Source organism: Euphorbia lathyris, chromosome 2 (genome assembly GCF_963576675.1).
Source record: "Euphorbia lathyris chromosome 2, ddEupLath1.1, whole genome shotgun sequence".
NCBI classification, from domain to species: Eukaryota; Viridiplantae; Streptophyta; class Magnoliopsida; order Malpighiales; family Euphorbiaceae; genus Euphorbia; species Euphorbia lathyris.
Window position 1 is genome coordinate 38,475,530 of NC_088911.1, and position 27,305 is coordinate 38,502,834.

The 27,305-nt window shown below is 37.3% G+C and overlaps 2 protein-coding genes across 2 annotated transcripts; both read left to right on the forward strand.

The window, feature by feature from the left end:
* Positions 1–9,130: 9,130 nt before the first annotated feature.
* LOC136217849 (serine/threonine-protein kinase 1) lies at positions 9,131–22,142 on the forward strand. The gene is made up of 18 exons (XM_066004519.1): positions 9,131–9,964; positions 10,423–10,511; positions 10,606–10,713; positions 10,856–10,963; positions 11,287–11,377; positions 11,679–11,731; positions 11,880–11,942; positions 14,771–14,815; positions 15,570–15,605; positions 17,099–17,154; positions 17,277–17,358; positions 18,848–18,970; positions 19,070–19,181; positions 19,787–19,949; positions 20,401–20,611; positions 20,964–21,164; positions 21,257–21,342; positions 21,480–22,142. The coding sequence occupies exons 1-18, from the start codon at positions 9,244–9,246 to the stop codon at positions 21,577–21,579; spliced, it is 2,448 nt and encodes an 815-aa protein (XP_065860591.1). The 5' UTR covers positions 9,131–9,243; the 3' UTR covers positions 21,580–22,142.
* Positions 22,143–24,469: 2,327 nt separating this feature from the next.
* LOC136217850 (uncharacterized) lies at positions 24,470–26,655 on the forward strand. Its single transcript, XM_066004520.1, has 5 exons — positions 24,470–24,886; positions 25,420–25,481; positions 25,580–25,755; positions 26,053–26,161; positions 26,262–26,655. Exons 1-5 carry the CDS (start codon positions 24,622–24,624, stop codon positions 26,562–26,564), a joined length of 915 nt encoding a protein of 304 aa, XP_065860592.1. The 5' UTR covers positions 24,470–24,621; the 3' UTR covers positions 26,565–26,655.
* Positions 26,656–27,305: the final 650 nt, after the last annotated feature.

Consider the following 27,305-nt stretch of genomic DNA (forward strand, 5'->3'; position numbering starts at 1 on the left):
TGACAGGATTATGAAAGTGGAACTTAGGTGGTGAACAGATTTCAATTTAGACCATAATGGCTGGAAGGAGGGGTTTGTCTTAGAAACTAGTGCTAATCGTCACTTACTTTCAACAACTAAAGATCAAGATCTTGTATTTTTCTTTTTTTTTTTTTTTTTTTTTTTTTCATTTTTCTTTACTTTCATTAAACCAATTAGGTACATAAGGTGTGTTTCACATCTTCAAACAGAGACTGCGTTTTACGTTTCCACAAACTGCCTTTCGATTGTCTTCCTCATTCATCTATAACTAACTCTTGGCTCCAATATCATGAACACATGCTGAACTTGCCTCAGCCCTGACATCGTCGATATCAACTAATTACACCACAAGAATAACAAAATATGACATAAGCCATTAGATTACAATTTACTTTTCATCCTGCATTGTACACTGTTAGTTCTTTTGCATATGTAGAAATGCTATTTAACACAAAATCCGGAATCATGAATTCCTCGTATATAAATATGTATTTATTCTTCTTGATGAAATTAGAATTCTATTTCTCAAATTACTCTTGCCTTCAAATTTTATGATGGTATCATAATGCCCTTGCTTTTCCAGCTCTTCTCTTTTTTTTTTTTTTCTATTACCATTTCTAAATGGCAGGAGCGAGAGTTCCTCGAGCCTAGGATACACCAGGAAGTCCTTACTTCCTTCCTACAAACAAAACACCTTCATTAAATCTAGCTTGGATAGCATTCGATCTCATGCGAGAAGCTTCTACCTTGCTTTGTATAATCAAGACCCTGATCAACTGACGGACTCCTTAGCGTCGTCGGCCTCGTTTCCCTTTGTGGATGATCTTACCATGAGGAACTTCTTCAAACCAATTTTTGTGGAGGATATCCGAATGGCTCTGTTTGACATGGCACCAACTAAGGCACCTGGGATTGATGGTCTACCTGCAATTTTTTTTTCCAGAAGCATTGGGAAGTGAGTTCTAGCATCAATAACTTCATCCTTAAAGTGTTTGATGGGACTGATTCTATGAGTGCTATTAACCAAACTATGCTTGTTTTAATTCCGAAGGTCCCAAACCCGACGTCCCTCGCTCAGTACCGCCCCATAAGCCTGTGCAACGTGGTATACAAGACTATAACCAAAATCATTGCAAATCGGTTCCAAAGCTTGTTTCCAAAAATTATTGCCCCTACACAAGCTAGTTTTGTTCCGGGAAGGCAGATTATCAATAATATTGTTATAGCCCAGGAGGTGATTCACTCGATGAGAATTAGAAAGGGTCGGCAAGGCCTTGTTGCTATTAAGATTGACATGGAGAAAGCTTATGATAGATTGAGCTGGAACTTCATCGCTGACACTCTTCTCAAAGCTAGTATCCTCTCGAATTGGAGGAGAATTATCAACAGCTGCCTGACTTCGAGTACCATGCAAGTTCTCATCAACGGGGAAGTTTCTGACAGCTTCACCCCCACTAGAGGGGTTCGACAAGGAGACCCCATCTCCCCGTACTTATTTGTCTTGTGCATGGAAAGGTTGGACCATCTACTTAGGGATGCAATTGAAGCCAAGCGAATTAATCCTATCAAGCTCAATAAACATGGCCCAGGTATTAGCCATCTCTTTTTCGCTGATGACGTTTTTGTGTTCCTTGAAGCAGATATCCAGCAGATTACAAACTTCATGCAAGTCATGGATGAATTTTGCAAATATTCTGGTCAGAAAGTCAGTCTACAAAAATCCAGAATCTGCGTGTCTGGAAATGTCCCTGATAGTCTGGCTCGACAACTTAGCCGTTCTTGCAATATTCCCCTGACAAAGTGTTTGTGGAAGTACCTGGGTGTACCCCTCCTGCATGGTAGTGCCAACTTACAAACCTTTGCTGAAACCATGGCCAAGGTTCAGACGAAGCTTAGCTCTTGGAAGGCTAACTCTCTTTCGATGGCTGGCCGAGCTACTTTGGTTCAATCAGTGACTGCCACCGTGCCTTATCATGTCATGCAAACGAACATGCTTCCGAGTGGTATTCTCGAGAAAATTGACAAGCTGAATCGAGGCTTCCTTTGGGGCAGCAACGCTAATGCGAGGAAACTACATTTGGTGCCTTGGGACACTATGTGTCTCCCTAGAAATAATGGTGGATTGGGATTTAGGAAGGCAAAGGACGACAATCGCATATTCCTCATGAAACTTCTTTGGCGCCTCTGGAAAGAGCCTAACTCTCTTTGGGCTTCGGTCCTCGGTTCCAAGTATCGTAAGGATGCCATCTTTGGGGGCCAAGTGAGAATTGCTAAAAACCGCTCACATCTCTGGAGAAGCTTACATGTCATCTTTGATGATTTCCTCGCTGGATTATCTTGGAGCATTGGGAACGGCAGGCTTACGTCCTTCTGGGATGACAAATGGCTTGACAATCTTATTCTTCGTAACGAGACCATCAGATCGATTGAAAAGATCCATGCCTTGTGGAAGGTGGCTGACTTCTTTGATGAGCAGGATGGGTGGAAATGGAATATTTTGGAACAATACTTCGAAGAGCACATCCTGCTTAGACTTCGTGCTATCATCTCTACCAAGCCGACTGATATTGGTGATATGCCGTGCTGGAACCAGACGTCTAACGGAAGCTTCTCTTGTAAGACCGCCTATCAAATGCTGCTTAATAATGAGAGGAATGGAGATAGCCCCCCTCATTTTAACATGCTTTGGAAACTCAAGCTCCCACAACGCAACAAACTGTTTGCTTGGATTTCTATTCACAATCGGCTCCTCACTAATGTTGAGCGCCATAGACGCCACCTCATTGATCACGATACTTGCTCGAGATGTCAACGTTCTTCGGAATCCATCTGTCATGCCCTCCGCGACTGTAACATGAGCTCCGCCACCTGGAAGGAGATCCTTCCCCCTCGTTTTTGGTCTGAATTCTTCTCGACGGACCAAGATAATTGGTTTATGACTTGTATTCTTAAGCCGGAAAATTCTTTTGGGATGGCTAACTGGAAACCGTTTTTTGTTATTGTCGCAGCTACTCTTTGGGATTGGAGAAACAAATCTCTCTTCCAATCCGATTTTTTGCCTCCCCAAAGACCGGGGGATACCATTCGCCGAAAGGATGTTGAGAATAACAAGTGTTGGAACCTCTTTCATCTGCCTAATGCTCACAAGACAAAGGTTGAAAGGTGGTTGGGGTGGTCGAAACCGAATGGGTTATGTTGGAAGTTAAACACGGTTGGGTCCCACAGGGATGAGGATCAAGGCATAGCTGTTGGTGGCGTATTGAGGGACAGTAATGGCGTTTGGCTTGGGGGATTTATGCATAATATTGGAAAAGGAAGCTCGTTTGAAGCGGAGCTCTAGGGTATTCTTTCGGGCCTTCAACTCGCTAAATCCAAAAGGGCGTCACAGCTATTTGCTGAGTCTGACTGTGCCGAGGCTGTGAAGATGATTAACAACCCTTGCCCCGTCCACCATATCTCTCGGTCCCTAATCAGAAGCATTCAACTTCTGATGAACAGCTTTGAACATATCAAAATCTCCCATGTGTATGGGGAAAGGAATCGATGTGCCAATCTCCTGGCAAGAAAGGCTTTCTCTTGTCCAATTGGTGTGAGCGAGATTGCTCAAATTCCCCAAGATCTGAGGCAGATTCTGCAAGAGGACTATCAAGGAGCTTCTCTCCCCCGCTTTGTTGTTGCTTAAGGCGGCCTTTTTTCTGGTTGTTTTTTTTTCTCTTTCCTGGTTATAACCAAAAAAAAAAATCTAGTTTCACCAAATTATCATCAATGGTTAAGATATGTGAAGATTTCACTTATGTCCAAAAATTTTCTTTTGTTGACGGAACCATTGAAACACTAGCTAGAGACGATCCATTGTACTCTTCATGGCATAGATGCAACAATATGGTGATGTCATGGATCCTACACACAGTTTCTCAACAAATTGCACAAAATATAATATGGATAGATAAAGCATTCGAGGTTTGGAATGATCTTCACGGTCGTTTCTCACAAGGAGATTCAATTCCAATTGTTGAATTGAAGAAAAAAATCCATACTTATCAACAAGGAGAATTATGAATAACATAAAACTATACATGATTGAAGATCCTATATGATGAGTTGACCAGCTTGCAGTTGTAATGTCTTCCAAATCCTGAGAAATCAACATGAAGCAAATAAGGTAATAATATTTTTCCAAGGTTTAACAGATTGCTATGCAACTATTTGTTCTCAAATATTGATCATGGAGTCATTGCCTTCCCTAAACAAAGTTTATTCTCTAATTATACAATATGAAAGATAAATAAACCACACATCCAAAGGAAAGATTGATGCATTCCTTTTCCTCGTTATTCCAATTCTAATTTCCAACCCAAAACATAAGACAATTTCGGGGTAAATTACATACGTGATGTATAATATTTTCCTTATTTCACAATATGGTGTACAACCTTTAATTTTGCACAAAAAAATATACAACATTTTGGTGACTTCCCACTAAAGTGTACAGTCGATAATTATGACCGGTCAACATGCCATGTCAGCAATTTGACCTCCCTAAAAGTCAAAAGTTGACCGGTCAACGTGAAGTCAACACATCATGTCAGCAATTTTGACTTTTAGAGAAGTCAAATTACTGATGTGGCGCATTGACTTCGCGTTGACCGGTCATAATTACCGATTGTACACTTCAGTGGAAGGTCACCAAAAGCTTGTACATTTTTTTGTGCAAAATTGAAAGTTGTACACCAAAATGTGAAAATAGTCAAAGGTTGTACACCATTTATGTAATTTAACTCGCAACTTCAGGCCACAAAATACTAAAAAAAAAATTATAGCAAAAATCCTTCCATTTGTAATCATTGTGGAGTCCTATGCCATATTGAGAATACATGCTTTAAGAAGCATGGTTATCCTCCCAATTACAACAACACGCACAAGAATAAAAAATTTGTTCCTATGGCAAACTATGTGGCACAAATCATGGTGATCATAATGATTCAGAGTCTGAACAAGAGGACTAGACTTACTATGGCACTTTATAGTCTAATCTAGATCAACATGTGTTAACCGAGACATAGGATTACCAGTTGATGGCATTGCTTCCACAAACATCAAATAAGACTCCAACACAAATTAACAATGCAAATTTAACTGCAAAGGTAGACAAATCTGATGTACTTCTGAGTACTCGATCTTATAAATCAACAAAAGATAAATGAATCATTGATACAAGGGCTACATATCATATAATCAGTGATTTAAAGTTCTTCAAAACATATGTTGAAGCCCAAAATTGCCAAGTGCAATTACCTAATAGGATTACTGCACCACTAACCTATATAGAAGAGGTTCATCTTGCTCCTAATCTTGTTTTGCATGAAGTATTATTCATACCTACATTTGAGTACAACCTAATTTTTGCTAGTAAACTGATTATTAGAAATGATTTGTGCATCCTTGTGAGAAGTGATAATTGTGTGCTACAGGATCCTATCAAGTGGGAGACAATTGGTTTTGCTAGAGAACATGAAGGATTATATTATCTTGAATATCCTCTACAGTTTCTATGTTTTCAGGGTCTATAATTTTATATACAATCAACACAGATCAATACATATGGCACCTAAAGATGGGACATCCATCAAAATCAAGAATGGAAAGATTGAAGGCTTGCTTTCCAAATTGTAATGCAAATGTACCTAGTCCTTGTGATGCATGCCAAAGAGCAAAACAACGAAAAATGCCTTTTACTTTGAGTGAAATTTATGCAAAATCATGCTTTGATTTGATTCATGTTGATATTTGGGGCCTGTTAAGCACTCTTTCACTAATGATCAATATTATCTAACTATCATGGATAGATTTACTTGGATACCTTTGTGCAAACTAAGGCAGAAGCCGGTGCATTGTTAAAGCAGTTGTAGGCATGTACAAACACAGTTCACAAACATATCAAAACGGTCTGGTCAGATAATGGTATGAAGTTCTATATGCCAGATTTCTATAGAGATAATGACATAATATTCATTAAACAACTTGTCCTGAAACTCCTCAACAAAATGGGAGAGTTGAAAGGAAGTATTAGGACATTGTCAATACAACAAGGCCACTCTTATTTCAAAGTTCATTGCCAATCATTTTACGGCCAACTGCAGTTTTTCTCATTAACATATTATCTTCAGCTATTAGTCATAAGACTCCCTTTCAAATTTTGTATCACCAAAAACCAGACCTTACTAGCCTAAATATATTTGGTTTTTAGCATATGCTTCCACCCTTGATCGAAACAAAACCAAGTTCACAGACAGATTGTCTCGTTTTGTATCAAAAAAACCCATAAAAGTTAGAAATCAGAACTAAATAAACAACTTGCAATTAAAAATGAGGCTTTTAAAACCCTTCAGAAGTTATCTCTTAAGCGTTTTGCAGTTTATTGTTGTGGCAGATCGAGGAACACAAGATGAGAACGTGGATCAACAACCCGAACCCAAAAATAACAACTTTAAAAGTTCTGAAAGATGGATTCTAAACTCGATTTACTCCAAAATGTGATTATATTGAAGGACTTTAACCCAAAATGTTAATTCTTTGAAGTTTTTACATATAGGTTTATTTGTGACTTTTGGATTTCCATCACTTTGTGTTTTTTCATTTTTCTGTAACTCTTAATTTCTTTTATTACTTTAATTAATGGACTAGTAAGAGTATCTCCAATAGAGGGTGCCCAAAAGAGTGCCAGCTGATGTGGCATCAGGTTTGACAACTTTTAAAGGGTGCCCACTATTGGAGTGATTGTGGGTGCCAAGGAAAGTTGCTAATTTTTGGCCACCTCTTGGCAACCTTGTTTATTATTTTTTAATATGAAATAGGTGGTCCCTCTCCTAGAAATAATAAAATCTGTAGCTTTTTATTTTAATATTTTTAATAAAATAATAATTTGTAAGATTATAATGACAACTTTTCAAGCAACCTCTATTTGAGCATTTTTTAAATAAAGGTTGCCAAAAGTGATATGGATGAAAGAGACAATAAAATATTATATTTTAAAATTATGTGTTTGGCTCTTTTTTGGGCACCCTCTATTGGAGATGCTCTAATTGATAAATTTTTTTTATTATTATAAATTATATGAGTTAGGCTATGCTTACTTTGTTTTTGACAAAGTAAGATTTACTTTGTTTTTACCACCATTGGATGAACTTACTTTGTTAAAGTCCACCATCATCCAATAGTGAAGAAAACAAAGTAAGCTTTACTTTGTAAAAAACAAAGTAACCATAGAAGACACCTATATTATAAATATATAAATGACTTTTCAATTTTCCATCTGTTATTATTAATTAAATAAATTTTTTTAATTTTGATTTTTCACTACATTAACCCTTCATAAAAAAAAACTTTTAAAACATTTTTTTCTCGTTTCGCTTTGTTTCCACTATTATAGATGTATAGATAGATTTATATAATTATATAATTTATAATTTTATTAATTAAAACTAAAATAAATGTGAAATATTATATATATATACTGACCCAATTAAATTATAAAATTTATTTAATTCCTTATTATTTTTTAAAAAATAATAACATAATTTTATAACTGTGTATGAAAGGCCTCAGTTCTATTTTTTCAGAATTTTGTTCTGGGATTGGTTGGAATGTGGGTAATGGTAAAACGATTAGCTTCTGGTATGATAAGTGGATTGGTGACAAGTCTCTGATAGAAGTTTGTAGCGCCCTCCCTCCTGATAATTGTTGTAATTGGAAGGTTGCTGATGTGGTGGATGCAAATGGTGATTGGATTTGGGTTAAATTTGAGGCTTTCTTTAGATTGGATACTCTCCTCAGAATTAGAGGAGTTAAGATTAGTAGCATGGATGAGGATAAGGATAATTATTGTTGGACTTCTACCAATAATGGTGCTTATACGTGTAAGTCTGCCTTTGAGGCGTTTAGCAACAGTGATGAAGACCCTCTTTCAGATATTTGGAAAGTGTTATGGTCAATGAAAGTGCCCTATAGAGTTAGAAGTTTCTTGTGGCTTGGAATCAAAAACAGACTTCTTACTAATTCAGATAGAAAAAGGCGCCATTTGGTGGAGTCTGGAGATTGTAGCAGATATAGAGGGCATGAAGAAACCATTTGTCATGCTCTTAGGGATTGTGAGAAAAGTAAAGCTATTTGGAGGAAAATTCTCCCTAGTCATATGATTGATATGTTCTTCTCCCATTCCAATCTAGAGTGGTTTAAGGATGGTGTGAATGAGATTTTGCTTACTAATCTGGACCATGGTGAAATTTTCTTTGCTATTGTCTGTCACCAAATCTGGGATTGGAGAAATAAGGAGATTTTTGATACTAATTCTTTTAATATCCCTAACTTGGTTGACTTTTTTGCTAAAAAGATTTATCAGGTTATTGATAGTTTTAAGGAAGACTCTCTTGATAGATGTATTCAAAGAAAGGATATTCACATTCTTTGCTGGAGAAGACCTCGGGAGGGTTTGATAAAGCTGAATACGGATGGCTCTTGTCTTGCCAATGGTAACATTGCTGCAGGTGGTGTCCTGAGAGATGATGGGGGTGCTTGGATTTCTGGATTCTCTCATAATCTTGGCAAAGGTTCTTCCTTCATGGCTGAATTGTGGGGTATTTATTCTGGTCTTACCCTGGCCAAGAGTTTGGGGGTAGTTAATCTGACAATCAGGAAGCTATCAGGTTAATCTCAAACAACATAGCTATTGGTTTGAATAGCAAGAATCTGATTAATGGGATCAAGAGGCTCTGCCTTGCCTTTGGTTCTATCTCTTTCTGCCATATCTTTAGGGAGCAAAACAGGGTGGCGGATCGTCTGGCGGCAACTGGTCATGAAGGGAGTTGGGGAGTCACTACTTATTCTTCTCCTCCGGATTTTCTTTCCTCGGTCTTCCTGGAGGATATGGTGGGGGTTAGCTTCTCAAAGCTGATCCCGGGTTAATTTTTTGTTTTTTTGTTGGTTTGCCTTTATTTTCTTGTTCCTACCAAAAAAAAATAAATGTGTATGAAAATGTTTAAAAAACGTCCATTCAAAAAAAAAAAAAAAAGTTAAAAAACTGACATTTTGCTCCAATTTTCTCTTTTTTTAGAGGAGGTTTAAGGAGTGGGCCGAGAACCCGGTGAGAAAGGGTCGACTCTCTTTTGTTTTTCTTCGCTAAACGAGCAACGGTCACAACCCAATCTTCACCTACCGTGGGGAAGAATGGATTTCCCGCCCTCCGGTCGCCGGGCAAGCCGTAGAACCCCTAAGAAATCTGATATATACTCCACCTTTATAGTCCATGATTCCGGCTCCGAACCTGAACCCGACTCCAACCAAGATCCCGATGATGGCATCTACGCTACAATGGTGTACAAAGGTGGAGGATCCCAAAATGACGAAGAAGACGAAGACTCCCTCCCTCCCCTGCTTAAACGCCTTCCTAAAGATTTCGGAGGTGGATGCCATCTTGACGACGACATCGACGATGGAAATGGTGGTGACTTTGGGACGATGATTGTTAAAACTACTCGGAGCCGTCCTCCGATACAAACATCATCCTCTTCCTCGTCAATTGCGTCTCTAAGGAGACCTCCAAGCTCTCCATTTGTTGATTATAGCAAGAGAATGGAAGCAGGAGACGAGAGTGCTGGTGACGACGACGGGGAAGGGTTTGGCACTTTCGTGCTGAAGTCGACGGTGAGTGGGACTGTGGTGAGGAGGACTGCCAGAGCGGATAGTGGATCCACAATGGGGAGGGCGGTGGCAAGCATGCAGGCTGTAGGGGAGTACGGATTTGGGAAGCAGAGGAAAGGGAGCGGATCTGCTTCTTTGCAGGCAGAGGAGGCCAGGCATGTACAGAGCAGAATTTCATCAAGTTCAATTCCAGAGAGTGTTACTAGAGAAGATCCTACCACAAAGTACGAATTGCTCAATGAACTTGGTGCGTGTGCTTCAAGCTGAATTTTAGGCAATAGTTATAGATATGGACTTAAGTGTCATCTGCGCTACTAGTTCATACATTTAAGATACTATGTGAAGTTTAACTTTGGATACACAGAGAGCGGGATGTAGTTATTGATGTAACTTTTTGAAGCGTGCTTAGTTTATGGAGCTGCACCTTATGATATTACATGCTCGAGGAACATTTTTTCAGTTGGTTATACATAGTAGGGGGGTTTTTGATAGGGACATTTGGATTTATGAACGGAAAAAATACTACTTGTGCTATATTTATTCTCTGAAAAGCTATTTCGCTGTGAGATGAGTTAGGATTTTGATCAAGTCAAGGTTTTGAACTAGTAGTTTGTTAATATTTATTTGTTACTACTGCAACTGAGCTTCACCTCTTGTACTTGTCTTTTCAGAATTTTTGCTGAGTTTTGGTTTTTATGGTACCAGGAAAGGGTTCTTATGGGGCCGTTTACAAGGCAAGGGATTACAAGACTTCGGAGATGGTTGCTATCAAGGTTATATCATTAAGTGAGGGGGTGAGTGTTCTTTGTTGTTCCACATATAATCAAGTCCTTAAATTGCTTGGGTTGGTTTAATACTGAATTAGATTTTGGTCCTACTTCTTCCCAGGAGGAGGGATATGAAGAAATTCGAGGTGAGATTGAGATGCTGCAGCAATGTAGCCATCCAAATGTTGTTCGATATTTGGGAAGCTACCAAGGGGAAGAGTATCTTTGGGTATGAACTCATTTTTTTTTTCATTCTTATTACTTTTAGGTTAATAGATTTCACCTATAGGCAGAACTATTAATGAGAAACTATATTTATGCATGTACACACATACTACGTCTAAATCTTATGAATTCCTTGGTTTTTGCAGATAGTCATGGAGTACTGTGGAGGTGGAAGTGTAGCTGACTTGATGAATGTTACTGAAGAGCCTTTGGAGGAGTTTCAAATAGCATATATATGCAGAGAAGCACTGAAGGTACATTGATTTGATTTAGTTAGAAGGAATCAATAATTGAAAATTGTATGTGAAACCTATGCCAATGCGCATGGCCTGGATGCTTTCTGATGATAATCATGAGTTCATGAAGGAAATCCTACTTAAACTCTGTTTGCTTCAGGAAATTATGAACAGAGTTATTTTAGCTTTCATTCTATTGTTTAATGTATTTCACTGTATGGATATTCAAGGAAAGTAACTGAATTGACGTTGGTTGGCGTTTCCCTTAGTTCATTTATTTCTAGATATTCTACTGGTTGATTCTGTTTCCTTCATGTGTTTTGGCTTGAATTTTTATGTAGGGCCTTGCCTATTTGCATTCAATTTTCAAGGTCCATAGAGATATCAAGGGTGGTAATATTTTGTTAACAGAACAAGGGGAAGTCAAGTTGGGTGAGTACCTTTATCATCATAAAAGTAAATAGTGTACCAGGTTTAATGTACAATAAAGGAAAAGAAATCCTAGTGATAATTTAATATGTTATGTTCCCACATGGCCCTGTTAGCCTATGAGACAAACAGTAAGATGGTGGTCCTTGTTAATATGTTGATTAGTATTTGAAGATGCTTTCAGTAGTTTTGTTTATAGAGCATAATTATTTTTCTGTTTCTTGCTTTACATTGTCATTTATAGGAGAGGTTACTGGCAAACACAAACTATATTTGTTGTGTTAATTCCATGCATTCTGAGCAGGTGATTTTGGAGTTGCAGCACAGCTTACAAGGACCATGTCAAAGCGCAATACGGTATATTAACTGCCAAATATTTTCTTTAGTGCTTGATCCTGCTTGCTGTTTCATAATTACTTGGCTTTTTGTACAATACATGTTAGTTTGGTGATAATTTAGTCATATTTTGAACTACTGTGTTGAGGAACATTTATCTTAACTGCAGTTTATCGGCACTCCACATTGGATGGCTCCAGAAGTTATCCAGGAAAACCGGTATGATGGAAAGGTATTATGTCTTTTTATTGTCAGATTTGAATCTGTGTTTTTCATGCATCTTGCCTTTTCGTTCAATAATGACACTAAGCTGATGAAGCATTTTCAGTTTTTGGTTGTTCATATCTTTTCTTCATTCGGTTGGTAACATTTCCAATTTTGTGATTTGAACCAGTAAAAAGAATTAGATTTGGCAAAATATTTGTACATTCTGACTGGAAATTTGGACCCGCATAGTTGCTTATGGACTATGTGGAACTAAAAGGTGAAAGTGCTTTGTGATTTATTTTTCTTTTCTGATGAATAAAACAATTTATTAAGAACCAAAAACCAATACGAATAAAAAAAACAAAAGAATTCAGTGGATTATCTCCAAAAATCCCAGCTGAAAGCATTACCCCCACTATAAGCACCCCTATTTTTCACTTGTGTAATAACACTATTTGTAATCTGGACCAAAACAGACTGGGAATTTAAAGAATCAATATTCCAGACTCAAACTCAAACCTCCTTCCTTTTTAGAGCAACATACACCATCCCAAGCAATGAACCAAAATTTGGAAAATAAAAGATCAGAGACCTAATATATCCAAATAAAATATCAATAGCATAATGAACCAAAAATAAAAGATGAGTATCCTCTAGATGTTTTTTTGTATGTATGTTAACCTTGTTAAAATGTATCAAAAACTAGCTAGATCACAAAAGATATACTTGAAGAAGAGGCTATTGAAGTATTGGCAGAAATGGAAACAACTGAGCCAGAGGAAGGAGGTTTAATGGAACCTGAACAGATTTCTCTCTCCATTCATGCCCTTGATGGCGACATGAATGACAATGCCTTAAAGCTTAAAGGGGTTCTACAGAAGAAGCCTATCATGATATTGATAGATAGTGGTAGTACCCATAGTTTCGTTGACCAGAAGTTAGCTAATGAGGCTAAACTACCACTGGTGCAAGTCAAACCAGCTGCTGTATCAGTGGCAGATGGAAGGCAATTGATTGTCAATTCCAAATGCAACGATTTCCGATCGTCCATGAATCATGAAAAGTACTTTTTTCACCTACAAGTTTTAGACCTTGGTGATTATCATTTGATATTAGGGGTAGATCGGATGAGGAAACATTCCCCTGTGATATTTTTAAAGATAAACAGGTTGACTTAAGGGAATTTCTGAGAAGTGCCTATCTCAGCTAGATGGTCAATCTGAGCCTGAACCGGTGTTTGGAAAATTATCTTAGGCGCATGTGATAAATTACTCGCACCAAATGGGCCAATTAGTTAAGTCTAGCTGAATACTGGTATAAGCTATGGCTTTATTTCCCCCTTTACCAGTTCTTCCTACTTCTACTTCTCCTATAGCAGCCATTGAAGACCTAGATATAGCAAGACATCAAATGAGCACTTATCTCAAGGAATGTTTAGCTTCTTCAGAAAACAGAATGAAGCAAATGGCGGATACACACTGCGCTGATAGGTCATTCCAGGTGGGGTGTATGGTCTTTCTCAAACTTCAACCCTACAGACAGGTTGATATGGCTCTAAGAAAGTCTCTTGAGCTCTCTGCGAAGTACTATGGACCTTTTCCTATTGTGGAAAAGATTGGGAAAGTGGCTTACCGGTTACAATTGCCTGATTCTTGCAAAATTAACCTTGTCTTCCACATCTCTCTCCTTAAGAAAAGAGTGAATCCTAATGCTACTGTGGTTACCACCCAGCCACCAGTTGTGGATGCCGAGTGGGGTATTCAGCCTAAGAAAGTCCTCAAATCTCGCACTGTTTTCATTGATGACACTCCTGTCAAACAACTACTTATTCTGTTGACTGGTCTCTCAGCTGTAGGTGCAACTTCGGAGGATGAGGTCACAATTCGCAAAGAGTTTCCTGTTTTTTTCTTTATCATTCGTGGGGACAAGATTGTGCTGATGGGGGGGGGGGGGGCAGCATTGTCACATACAGCACACGTGAAAAGGGCAATTTAGGGAATTGAATTACAGCCAATTAGTTATTTCTGTTAATTGCTTTATTATGTCGTTACTTTTTCCTTATTGTCATGCTTATTGAATTCCTGATTTTATTTAACTGTAGGTTCACAGCTGTACTTGTAACCCTTATGACCTCAACTGTACTAGCTGCTTATAGGGTCATGCTTTTACTATCTATGAGAATTATGAAATTACTCCTATTCCAATCTTCTCTTGAATCTCCTATCTTCTCTTCTAAATTCATTTCTAACTCTATCCTAAACCATTCTGCAATAATTCAGAACTTTGGTTCTGACAGTATCATTGTAGATCTTACCTAACTTAAATATAAGTTTCTAGGTTTTGAGTTCATTCCTAGCGTAAATAGACTTTAATTGGGAGTAAGGCCACCTAAAGGGTTTCTGATCAACCTCGAACTGGATAATTTGATCTACTCACAAAAGAAAATATAAATTCCTCTGCTTACCAAGATCCAGAAGCTGAAACAGGGCAATACTTGTTGGGCATATGAGAAGTAATTTTCTTAAATAGGGCTATCTAGTCCGGATTAGGGTTCCGCATGTGCTAGGAAGCCTGTGGGGGGCAATGTGAAAGTATCCTGAAATGAAGGGTTCGGGCTTAAGAAGTAATCTCGAAGTCCAATTGGACATATACCTAGGATTATCTATACTACTACTTATAATACATGTACACAGCTATGCCATTTACCACATTATTAGTGTCACAAAAAAAAAGTGAGACACAGGTTTTTGGCCCACTCTAGGCTCATTGGCAATTTAATTGTCCCCTTATCTTTGTCAAGTCACTGGTGTTGTATTACCAACTTATTATCATATTTTTTACGTTTCCTTTCAGGTAGATGTATGGGCTCTTGGTGTTTCTGCTATTGAAATGGCTGAGGTATATTCATTTTGTTCATAAATCTCAATAATGAAAAATGTTTCATTCTTCAAAGGTCAAAGTTTGTTCAGTAACAAATCAATCTGTTTAGGATTTGCTCTGTAACTTACTTCTTTTGGTGTTTGGCGGTGGAATTAATCTTGATAAAGTTTTATTAATAGTTGTTTTATTGCATATGTCTATGCAAGTTATTATGCCTAATATTTGGGTACAATGGTCAAAAGTCAAAACCCATACAGGAGTCAACATCAAGTCGAAGAAGGAATGAATCTTGATTTTGTTGTTAACCTGACCCAATAAGATATAATAAAAAACTGAGGCCTTCTATGTTTGGGGATGCAAACCACAATACACAGGTATTACAGTTAACTAAGGCTGAAACAACACGCTCTCTTTCGCCCTTCCTCCCCAGATCTTTAGGGGATGTCAATGTCCTGACAGGGGGTTGCTATCTCAATGTACTCGGAGCAGGCTATTGTTTACCAGGGAAAATGTGGCTACTGTTAAAAAAAATGTTATTTTACAATGTTAATAAGCAACATTAACTACTCTGAGTGATGAAAAGAAGAAAATTTAAGATTTATAATGGTCGAAGAAAGAACGGTTGAAAATGAATATATTCGGAATAATTGTTTATGTAATGAAGGGGAAAAAGAAGGAAATAGAAGTCCTATTTTGGATGATTATATTATGATTATGGATATGTTTGTCCACAAATCTTCAATGTTTTAACTTTTTTTTTGGTCCTCTTCAGGGACTTCCTCCAAGATCAACAGTCCATCCTATGAGGGTCAGTGCTTGATAATGTAGTCTTTTGATATTTATGATTGTTATTGTTTAAAACCATTTCTACGTGGCTAATTCTTTGCTTGTCTTTGATGTTTGAACAATAATTGATTTATTATCTGTATCATGCAATTCTGTGGCTAAGTTCATAGAAAATAGAGCTGCTGTCACACTAATATACCTGAGAGAATCAAAATTCTTCTGCAGCACTGCAAGGAATATTATTTGTTGTCGCTGGATGTCAAAGGGCCCTGTAGATTTATCGATTCTCTTGTTTGAAAGAATGACTTATTAGCCTTGTTTAACATATAAGTGGCAGATCCTGGTGGTGAAAAAAATGAAATAAGTTCCTGGAAATTGAAGAAATGCAATGAAAATTATGCACTCTTATATATTGCACGATACATTTTAGTTATGATCAGTTTACATTTATTATGAGTTTTGTTTATTGGTTGAGTTGTTAAGAATTTCAAAGGTGTACTTTTAAAGTAAATGACAGGCAGCATTGCTTTTGCTAATTTTTTTATTAGAAGATCTAGTCACTATATTGGTATTTAATTATCTGATATTTCACAGAACCATAAAGTACATACTAGATGTTATCTTTGCTTTAGTTTTAGTATTTTTGTTATTTGCTGCTTGTTTGTGGTTCATATTCTTATGTTGATATGAAGATGAAGTGATGTGATTTGGACAGTGACTTGATCTGATTGCTTCAACAAGGCACTACATAATGTATTGGTATCTATCCAAATTGAAAAACCAATAACTGCCTGAGAATTATTTGGGCAGTTTCAAATATTGCAACTAGACAACTGGGAATTTCAAACATTTAATTAAAAGGATCTCAGCCTACTAATGATGCAAAGTTGGAAGAACTAAAAATCTTTTTGAGGGTAAGAACAATATATAAATGGATAGGATAGTTTTGGCATTTTTCGTGCAGCGGGATCAATTTATAAAATGGGTTAATTACAAATCTGGACCATTTTGAAAGCCCATTTACATATTAAGCCTAGTTGTCCAACATCTTACAAATCTAGACACTTTCACTACACTTGGACAAAAATACCCTCATCTTGAAAGCCCATTTGTAAGATGTTGGACAACTAGGCTTAATATGTAAATGGGCCAGATTTGTAATTAACCCTTTATAAAATTGTCAAATATGAAATACCAATAGTTTGCTTGGGGCATTTGCACACAACTTCTATATGGTGCTGCACCTGATAGTTGTTTTGACCAAAGGAATATCTTATATTGTGAAAAAGTTTGTGGAATCAAGGTCCTGAATAATGTAACATAACATTGCTTGTTTATGGAGTACTGGACTTGTTGGGAATATAAACACATTCTTGACAATTCCTACTTCTCATTTATGTCGCTTTACATGTATGTTATCCTTTTGAGCTTTTCTGGTTTATGTTATGCATTAACTCTTTGCTTGTTGATTTAAGAAGCGCTTAAGTTTGTCTGATTTACTTATGATTGTCATAGGTTTTATTCATGATATCCATTGAGCCTGCTCCAATGCTCGAGGACAAAGAAAAATGGTTTGTTTTAAGTTATTGGACTTGCAACTTTCTGATATTAATTCTTCTTTTCTGCCTATTATGCTATATGATTGCTATAATAGCATGTGGTGGTTAAACACTGTTCTCTGTTTTTTTGGTAGGTCTCTTGTGTTTCATGATTTTGTTGCGAAGTGCCTTACAAAAGAACCACGTTTACGTCCAACTGCAGCTGAGATGGTGAAGGTATGGAGAAAATGATAAACCAAGAAGTGAAATAATGCATTTTGTTATGGGACCCATGTATATATTATCTCTGGCACACCCCGTAAGTGAATACCCTTGGGTTTGAAGTGTATACAACACGGACCCACTCTACTACATGTTGAAATTTCATTAGAGTTGTTAGGGCTCGAACCCTTGATCTCTTGGTTTAAGAGACTCTGATTCCATGGAAGTATTTAACCCAAAAGCTTAAACTGATAGATAAGGTCCACAACAACAACAACAACAACAAAGCCTTAGTCCCGAAATGATTCGGGGTCGGCTAACATGAACCATCATATAAAACCGTGAAATCAAATCGTGTCAGCAACACAAATTCTCTCTCTCCACTCTGTCCTATCCACTACCATATTTTCCTCAATCCCCAATAAACTCATATCACTCTCGATCACCCTCCTCCAAGTTTGCTTAGGTCTCCCCTTACCCCTCACCACTACATCCATTTGCCACTCTTCAGTCCTCCTAACTGGTGCATCAAGCGCTCTTCGTCTTACATGGCCAAACCACCTTAGTCGGTTTTCCCTCATTTTATTCTCAATAGATGTAACCCCGAATTTTGTCCTAATTATTTCATTACTCACCCGATCCTTTCTCGTATGACCACACGTCCATCTCAACATACGCATCTCCGCCATCGACATCTTATGAGTGTGACAGTGTTTCACTGCCCAACACTCCGTACCATATAACAGTGCTGGTCTGATTGCTGTGCGGTAGAATTATTTTCCCTTCAATCTATTAGGCATGCCGGGGTCACAAAGGAAACCCGTAGCACTCTTCCACTTCGCCCAACCAGATTTAATCCTATGGGCAACATCTCCATCTACTTCTCCATCCGTTTGGATAATAGATCCTAAATACCAAAAGCAATCTGATGCCTGAACAACTCTCTCATCTAGGGTGATTGTCCCTGCCTCCCTACTCTTATCGCCGCTAAACTTACACTCCAAATATTCTGTCTTACTTCGGCTCAACTTAAAGCCTCTAGATTCTAAAGTTTGTCTCCATAGTTCCAGCTTCCTCTCCACGCCTTCTTTCGTCTCATCAACCAACACAATATCATCTGCAAACAACATGCACCATGGTATACCATCTTGAAGTGAACTCGTTAGGTCCAAGAATAATATCTATTATCTCTGACACATATCAATGAACTCTTAGCAATTGATTCTTCTAACTTATGCTAGATTCTTTCACATTGATGGCCCTCATATAGGATTTTAATTCAAACCGATAGGCTTTCTTGTGGTGTATGCTTCTGTAGACTGTAACAGATTGTGTGCGTGTCTATATATATATATATGTATATATATATATATATATATATATATATATAAAGTCTTCAAATAAATTTGAATTGGTTAGTTATTGTAAGTCGTTTCTTGTTCAAATAGAAAAATGATTTTATATCATTGCCAAAGTGAATTCTGTTCCTGTATTTGAAACTCAGCACAAGTTTATTGAAAAATGCAAATATGGAGCCTCCGCAATGTTGCCAAGGATTGAAAAGGCCAGGCAAGCTAGGGAGTCAATGGCTTTGCAAGCACAAAAAGAAGCAGCAGCTGCTGCAGAAGTAAGTCTATAGCCGAATCTTCATTCTATCAGCAATTGGCAGATTCTTTCTGTTGAACCTTTTTCTGATAAACCACGTCACTTTTAACCCCTGAAATAGCAAGAAGCAAGTCCAAAACTGAACGAGGACTATGGAGACACTGTTCCATCAAAGAGACCCCAAATGGCAGATGTACCCAATTCCACAGCTGGTGTGGAACTGGATAGTGAAGGTATGCTTGTTATTTGTGGATCTTATTTATTGTGTTCTGACTGGAATTTGGATGAAACTTAGTGTATCAATTGGAATGCACTGTCTGGTTGTCATATTTGTTTTAGCATTAATGTTGCGTAAACTACTACTGAAGCTGCAGAGAAATACAGCAAAGGTCATGTGTGAAGTGTTCTTTCCATTGCATGATTCATATTTGTATAAGCCTCAATTCTGAAGAATTTTTTATGATAGGATTGACCTTAACTAGAAAGCTGAAGGTCAATTGAGATGGTTGCGTTTGTTGATCTTTTGTCCGTCCAGTTGAAACCTATTTTATTCGAAGAAACGAGTTTCCAGTTTTTTAAACTTATAGAAACATTACCTGAAATGTTAAGTTTCCATTCTGGAAACATTTCCAATGTGGAGATGCTTCAACATCAAAGTTTCAATGCAACATAGGCCACTCCTTCAGCAAAAGTTTTGATACTTCCAATTTATAGCCTTAAAGTGTTCTATGTAGATTTCTGAGATGTTCTTGGTTTATTTTCTCTGAAACACATTTGTCTGTAAGGTCGAATGTTTCTTAGATTCATAGTTTCTCTCCTTTATGACATGTACATACAGTTGGTTATGGAACTATGATAATTCATGGTGGAGAGGAGATAGAAAAGACAACCACACGGACTAAAATTCATGGACTGCATAATGAGAGGGAGTCCTCACATTATCCAGGATCTATTGAGAGCCCATCAGTTTCCGGTGGAGGAGGCAAACCAACAAATACCTGGTATTTCTTTCAGAGTGTGGTTTGATGTTTATTAATGAATGGACGTACTATTTCCATCCTGAAGTTGGCATTAATGGACAAATAGCCTCAATTTAACTTTTACTGTCAAATTAAACCCCCAAGTTCCAATTTCTGGTCATGAAGCTCAAATCTCCCTTTTAACTCACCCCATGTATCATAGCAATTTGGGTGCTTAATGACAAGAAATTGAACGTGAGGGTTTAATTTGTCCATATAAATTAAATTAGGGTTTTATTCGTCTGTTGCCAACTTCAGGATCATAACCAGTGTTCTTTACAATTATTTTAGTGTCTTTTTGTTTGGGATGCATGAAGATTCTGTTCCTCAATGCCTTTTTTTTTTCCTCTTCTTTTGACTCCGTCCATTTTACTCTTTGGTTTGTCTTTGATCAAAGCTGATGTTTCCAAATTCATTCTTTTATCTCCAACAGGATGGATAATGCAACAGACAACATTTTTGTTGGAGGGTCATCTCCTGAATTACAGACTATAAGGACATCAGCTCCAGCATCTGGCTCGTCTGCTCAAAGTCTTAAGAAGGGTAGCATGCTGCAATCACAGGCTGGAGGAGGTGGGAATACAGGCACTTCAACTTTGAAGAATGAAACTGTTAGCAGAAAAGCGTTTGCATTGCAAGACAAGGTCCTTTTTAATTCCTATGCGGTTTGTTCAGTGGATAATAGTAGATTGTTTGTACTGTCTGTCTAATTATTCTTGCAAATTACTCTGCCATCAAGACCTTTAACTTTATTTAACGATCATTGGGAGTCTAGAAAAGCGTATTTTGTTATAGAATTTGGTCCTCCCGTGTGAAATTCAATAGATTCAGGATTATTTTTTTTGTTTTGTCCCTTGTCCACTCTATCGTGACTATGAAAGATTGGCAAAATGCCTTGCCACCAATTTGCCAAGTAGCTTTCACTGATTATTTTGTTTGCGAGTAATTCGGATTGCAAATTAGATGGCTGCTTAGTTGGAAATCATTGTTTTGCAGCTTTGGTCCATATATGCCGCTGGTAATACAGTACCCATACCGTTCTTGAAAGCAACAGATATATCCCCCATCGCTCTCTTGTCCAACAATGTGCTTGAAGATTTGCAGCAGGATAATAATGAAACTATAGCAGTGGAAGCGCTGCAAGAGCTTTTTACTGGTGATGGACCAACTAAAAAGGGTCGACGGTTGCAAAATGAGGTTCTCTCTCTTGTAGATTTGTGCACAACTAGATACTGTAGCTTAAATTCTGAGGCTTTTCGGGCTCATTTCTTTCATCTAATGTGCTGCAGATGCCCCTTCCTCCAAGTGTCTATCAAAGATTAACTTCTAGTTCTACACTGCTGAATCTTGCACAAGCTTTGGCCTATCATAAAACGTAATCACTTACTGATCTGTCTAATAGCATGTATATATTTTCAATTGACATTAAAGTTGAATAGCACTATTTATTTGCTTGCTCAACTTGAAGATGTTTTCCTGCAAATTTTAACCTGTGTTTGCATTTCGTTGCAGGTGTTACGAAGAGATGCCACTCCAGGAGTTGCAAGCAACGCAAGAGCAACAGACCATTCAAAATCTGTGTGATACACTTAGAACTATCCTCCGATTGTAAATAATTATGCAGTGAAAGAGCTATACAGTGATAGATTTTATGGAGTAATCCTTTTTTGTTGGGATAAGGTACCAAAATCACCTCAAGGTTATTGGGAAGTGTCAATTTGACCCCACCTACAAAATAACACCAATTTAACCCCAAGGGTTGTGAAATAGTGCCAATTTAACCACACGTTTATGAAATGGTATCAATTTAACCCTAACTTTTATGAAATGGTGTCAATTGAATCCTAACATTCTATCCCTTTCTTCTCCGAGATAATTAGACGAGGCTATAATTAGACCATTTCATAAACGTTGGGGTTAAATTGGTGCTATTTTGTAAGTGAGGGTCAAATTTGTAGTTCTCCAATAATTTTGAGGCCATTTTGGTACCCTATTCCTTTTTTGTTTTGGTTTGGGTGGAGAAGGCAAGTACAGGTCTCAGGTGAAGGAGTAGCTGCATTAATCCATTCAGTATCTGATTTAGCAACACTCACTTACTGTGCACATAAGATTCTAACGAGGAATTGGAACAGGATTACGTGCGATTATCAAGTTGTATATTATAACTTTTGTGTTCATGCTTTGTTTGCCATTGATAAAGTCAGTTTTACCGGCAAATGCTGAAAAGGAAATAGGTAAATTACACTCATGACTTCCCAACTTGGGTGTTTTTCACAGTTTGCTAGCTAGATTTTATTTTGCTATTTAAAGATTTCCTAATCAGTAGTGACCTAACACTAAAGTTCAAATGTCCAGTTGGCCACATTTAACTATGCCACATCACTGTGGTTAATTTCCAATAGCGAAAAACCAATTGATTCCAAGTGCGCAATTAGCGAAAATTGATGATATGTTCATACTTTATTTACAATTTGTTTGCATCTGCATTTTAGTGGGCAAAATGTTCTCCACCCTCATCCCTAAATATTACCGAGATTCTCTGTCCCGGCCGGTTCAGAGTTTCGGGGAATCCCACCCAACTGCCACTTGTATTCCCACCACCTCCATTGATCACATGGTTGACATCAAAAACTGCATCGATCACATAACATTGACGATGAAAACTATGATATGATGATGTTTTTGTTTAAGTCGATTGTGCAATTTTTACCGACTTATAATATGGGTATCTTTTTGCTTCCTAAGAGCATCTCCAGTAGGATGACATGACTTTTTAAATTGTTAAATTTAGTTAGTCATTGAGAGAGTGATCACTCAAACAAGTTGTCATGGTTCTCTAAAATAAATAGTTAGCCATTTTCACTAGCTAAATTTGGCTAGCTATTTCTATTTTTTATTCATTCTTTCTCTTTCCTCTTTGTATCTTTTTTCTACTTTTTCTTTAAATTTAATCACTTTTAATGATAAAATAATCAAATAGAGAGTTAAATAGCTAGCATGGTTAGAGCAAGGCATAAATTTGGCTAGCTAAATTTGACTAAACTAATATTTTATATTATTTTAGAGAGTCAAATAGCCAGTTAGTGTTGGAGATGCTCTAAAAACATTGCTATTGTGGAACTAGATTTTTTTTTTTTTGGAATTTTTGAGATTCATTGTATTACCCTAAGAAATTTGGTGGTTTGAGTTTATGAGACTTACCTTTTCAACAAATAAAGGCTCAATTCATTTTCTAAAGTGCATCTTACTCTGAAAGGGCCACGATGAAGGAGAATCTCGTAATAGGAACTGTTCCACCGCATAGCTAAGGGGTAAAGTGATATTTTCACACTCATAGAAACTTATAAATAGATAATCTTTATATTCTCTCTTCGTTATGTTAGAGTTCATTTTATATGTTTTGATTGGTTATTAATTTTGGCATCTGAATATACTTAAATGATCTATCCCAATGTGATTAAACAAGCTCTCAAAAGAAACCAATTCACCACTTTTAGGCCTGTAATTGAACTGAGCCGAGCCGAGCTTTGGCTATCGGCTCGCTATAAGATTAACGAGCTCGAGCATGAGCTAAGCTTTGGCCTGCTCAAGCTCGGCTCAATTTATTAGAAAATAAATAAGCTCGAACCCGAGCCGAGTTTTAGCTTGCTCAAGCTCCGCTCAGTTCATTAGAAAATAAATGAGCCCGAGCCGAGCTTTGGCTTGCTCAACCTCGGCTCAGTTCATTAGAAAATAAACGATCTCGAGCCGAGCTTTGAGCCTAAAATTCTCTTTAAACATTGTTTATTAAGAAAATTATCTAACCATGAATTGCTTGTGGGTATATCGTTAATTATATTTATGAAGTTTGCTCGCAAATAGCTCTTTAGTTGTGTACATAAACAAGCTCACAAGCAAAATTTATAAATATATAAACAAGATGCTTACAAATAGTTCGTCTATTTTTCATTTATTATGTTTGTGAACGAATTTATCTAATAGCAAATGAAATAATATTAAGTTTGGATATTTGTGAACTAACACAAAACTATATAGTTTTCTATATAACTAAAATTTGTTCATAAATATTCTAATCGAGTCTGTGCGCGAGCTTTCGAGCCGAGTTTTGGTCTGTTCAAACTCGACTCGTTTACGAATTGAGCCAGTAAATCGTGCTCACGAGCGGTTCGTTTACAAATCGAGTCGAATGGAGCTAGTTTTTATAGAGCCGACCGTCGAGCCGCTCATGAACGGCTCGGCTCATTTACAACCCTGATCACCTTAATGCGGTGAGCGTGGATCGAGCTTCGCGACCTCTAGATCTTCAGTCTGAACAATTTGAAAACATTTTCCATGACATGGAAGCACAATTGTCTGAGGATCCTGGTCGAACGAAGTTCACAACTCGATCAGAAAGCTCTAAAGATAGCGTCAACTGAATAATAACCATTTTTACCATTTACTAACTAAAAATGATCACTGATGATTCCAAAATAGAAAAGTTCAAGAATTAAAGTTGTTAACAATCAGAGAGTTTGAAGTTTAGGGCCATAATAAACATAAGAGCAAAGTTAAGGCGCCATGAGTGTAATGTACCCTGTAAATTTGTAGCAATGAACTACCGTGCTAGGAGGCGCTAGTAACCAACGAGCCAAAATTTCTGAGAAAGCAAAGAATGGGTAGTGGCCGGATTATTCATCATCTTCTACGTCGCCGCCTCCTTTACTCTTCAAGTTTTTGCAGGACCACACGCCTCCTTTCTTTCTTTGATCACTCACCATCAAAATGTATACTTCCCAATGCCACAATTCAATTTCACAACACTTTTCCTTCACTCAGTTTCTTCCCAAATCACCCGTCTTCTTCTCAGCTCTTAAGCACCAGTTCCAATGACAGTAATGATCACGAGCAAGACACCAGCGAAGAAGGCCGACTTCACCGTAACTTTTCCATCCCTTTTCGTTGAATTTTCAGTTCATCAAAGTCTTCTATTGGTTTCTCTTATTGAAATTTGTTGCAATACATGTTTGATTGGAGGTTTCCTTTAAGCTTCTTGCTTTAGGTTGCATTTTAGAATCGTATGCCGTTGCTCGTTCTGCATTCCAAGTGTTCGATAAAAGTTCTATTTGTTCTTAAGTATGATTTAGACGACTTAATTGTATATTATTACATTTTAATTTATGTGTCTTTCCATAGTAGATTGAAAAAGATAGATATACTGGGTCTTGATGGTCACTTACATGGATATGTCAGTTAATTGAGTTCCATCTTATGAATAGCTGGTTAGCAATCGAACCACCAACATTTCCTAAATGTCATATGGAGATAGTCACAAAATTACAATGAATTTTCAATTTTGGTATTCTTCATCCTCTCACTAAATTCTCCTGTGTGCTTTCTGTTTTCTTCCTTTGAAGCATTTCAGAAGGTTCACCATAGAATAGTGACTCCTTCCTTTTGATGTTCGTTGCAGATGAAATATCTGAAGACGAGGAATCAGATGGGTGGGAAGAGGAGGAAGAGGTGGAGGCCAAGGTGCAGTTAATTAACTTAGATGATCTTGTTGCTTGATTTTAGAAGTTGGCTTTTGAAAATTCATCTTTGCTGACCTATTTTATTTAATGGAAATGCAGCCTGGTGATGGTGGGGATGGTGGTGGAGTTGTGCTGCAAGGTATCCCGTGGGGCGAGCGGGTTCTCTCTATTGCTCGAGAGGTCTTGTTGCAATTTGCTGATGACTTGAAACTCTATTCTTTCAAGATTAACAATCGTGGATATGTTTATGTGAGACTAGATAAACTTTCTAACGAGTAAGGTTATAGATCTCTGTAAGTTAGAAAGTAAACCTTTCATATTCAATCTTTCTGCAACTCTAGTGGCTAATTAAATTTTCATTCTTCAATATGAATATAGCTGATTCTTGTCTGGTTTATGCACTTCAATGTGCCCTGCAGAATTCCATTTGAAACAATTAGCTTATGCTAATTTGATAACTTTGAAACAGTAAATTTTGTGATGATCTAATCACAACTCCCTTTAACCGTTATATGTGGATAATTTGTCTCATCATGTATAGACTATTTACTCCTGGTACACTTGCTTATCAGATATGGCTGCCCTACCATGGAAGAGCTTGAAAGCTACTGTCAAGAATACAAAAAAAGATTGGAGGAAGTTGGAGCACTTGGAGAGATACCTGACAATTTGGCTCTTGAGGTAACTAATGGTTGATCTTATTCGTTTACTATTGCTTAAACAAGGTCTAATTATTGTGATTCTGTCTTCTGGATATAAAAATATTGTTTTCGCCTTGAAGGTATCATCTCCTGGTGCAGAGAGGATACTGAAGGTACCGGATGAGTTAAGTCGTTTCAAAGACATGCCTATGAGAGTAAACTATGTAGAAGGCGAAGAACCTCACAGTCCGGAAAAGGAGGGTGTATTTTTTTTGGAGACCGTGGAAACAGAATTGGACAACTGTGTGTGGAAGTTGGCAGATGTGAAGGAGAACCGGGACCCTGAAAGCAAAGGTAGACCTTTAAGCCGTAAAAGGCGAGATTGGAGGTTAAACTTACCTTTCACTATGCATAGACGGGTAACTTTATACCTTGAGTTCTGAAATATGAATATTAGTTACTGCATTGTGTTTTCAAACCTATGACTATAATTGTGATCTAAAGTTTAAGTAAAAAGAAGAATTTGCTTTGCCATGAGCTATGCAGCATGGGAATACCGAATTCGACACCGGTGAACTATTTTTTTAAATATAGAAAACAAGCACATGATGTAAAGATTGAAGTAATTAGGATGATGTGTTTGCAAGTTTTTGTTAAGAAATAGACTAGTTTTATGTTGAAGTTTGAAGAAAACAAAAATGGAATTTTTGTGAGGATGTAATGTTACCATTTAGTAACTGATTTAGTTATGACTGTTTTCTATTTTAAGAAACCATGTTTCCAAAATTTTTATAATTAGCTTCTGACTTTTAGACCTGAATTTGATGATTTAACATGACATGTTTTTGTGACTCGATCAAAGCTTCTTCTTTTGGCACACACTGAAATATTAGACGACAGTGGCAGCTTTTAAATGGGCTAAGCCCAAATCTATGAAGGGTCTATTATTGTATATCAGATACTAAACTTGTGATGGTTTATCGTTTGATGTCTTGTACTTATATTTGAACCTATTATTACTCAAAACTTGTAACTTTTTGTTGTCACCCAATTGTCAATTTTAGGCCTCTAAGACCTTATTTGATGAGTTGACAAACTTCAAAGATCAAATTTGAAGTGCGTCAAATCAGCAAACAAGGGTATCATAGGTCTAAAATTGAAAAGTTTAAGTATCAAAGGGTAAA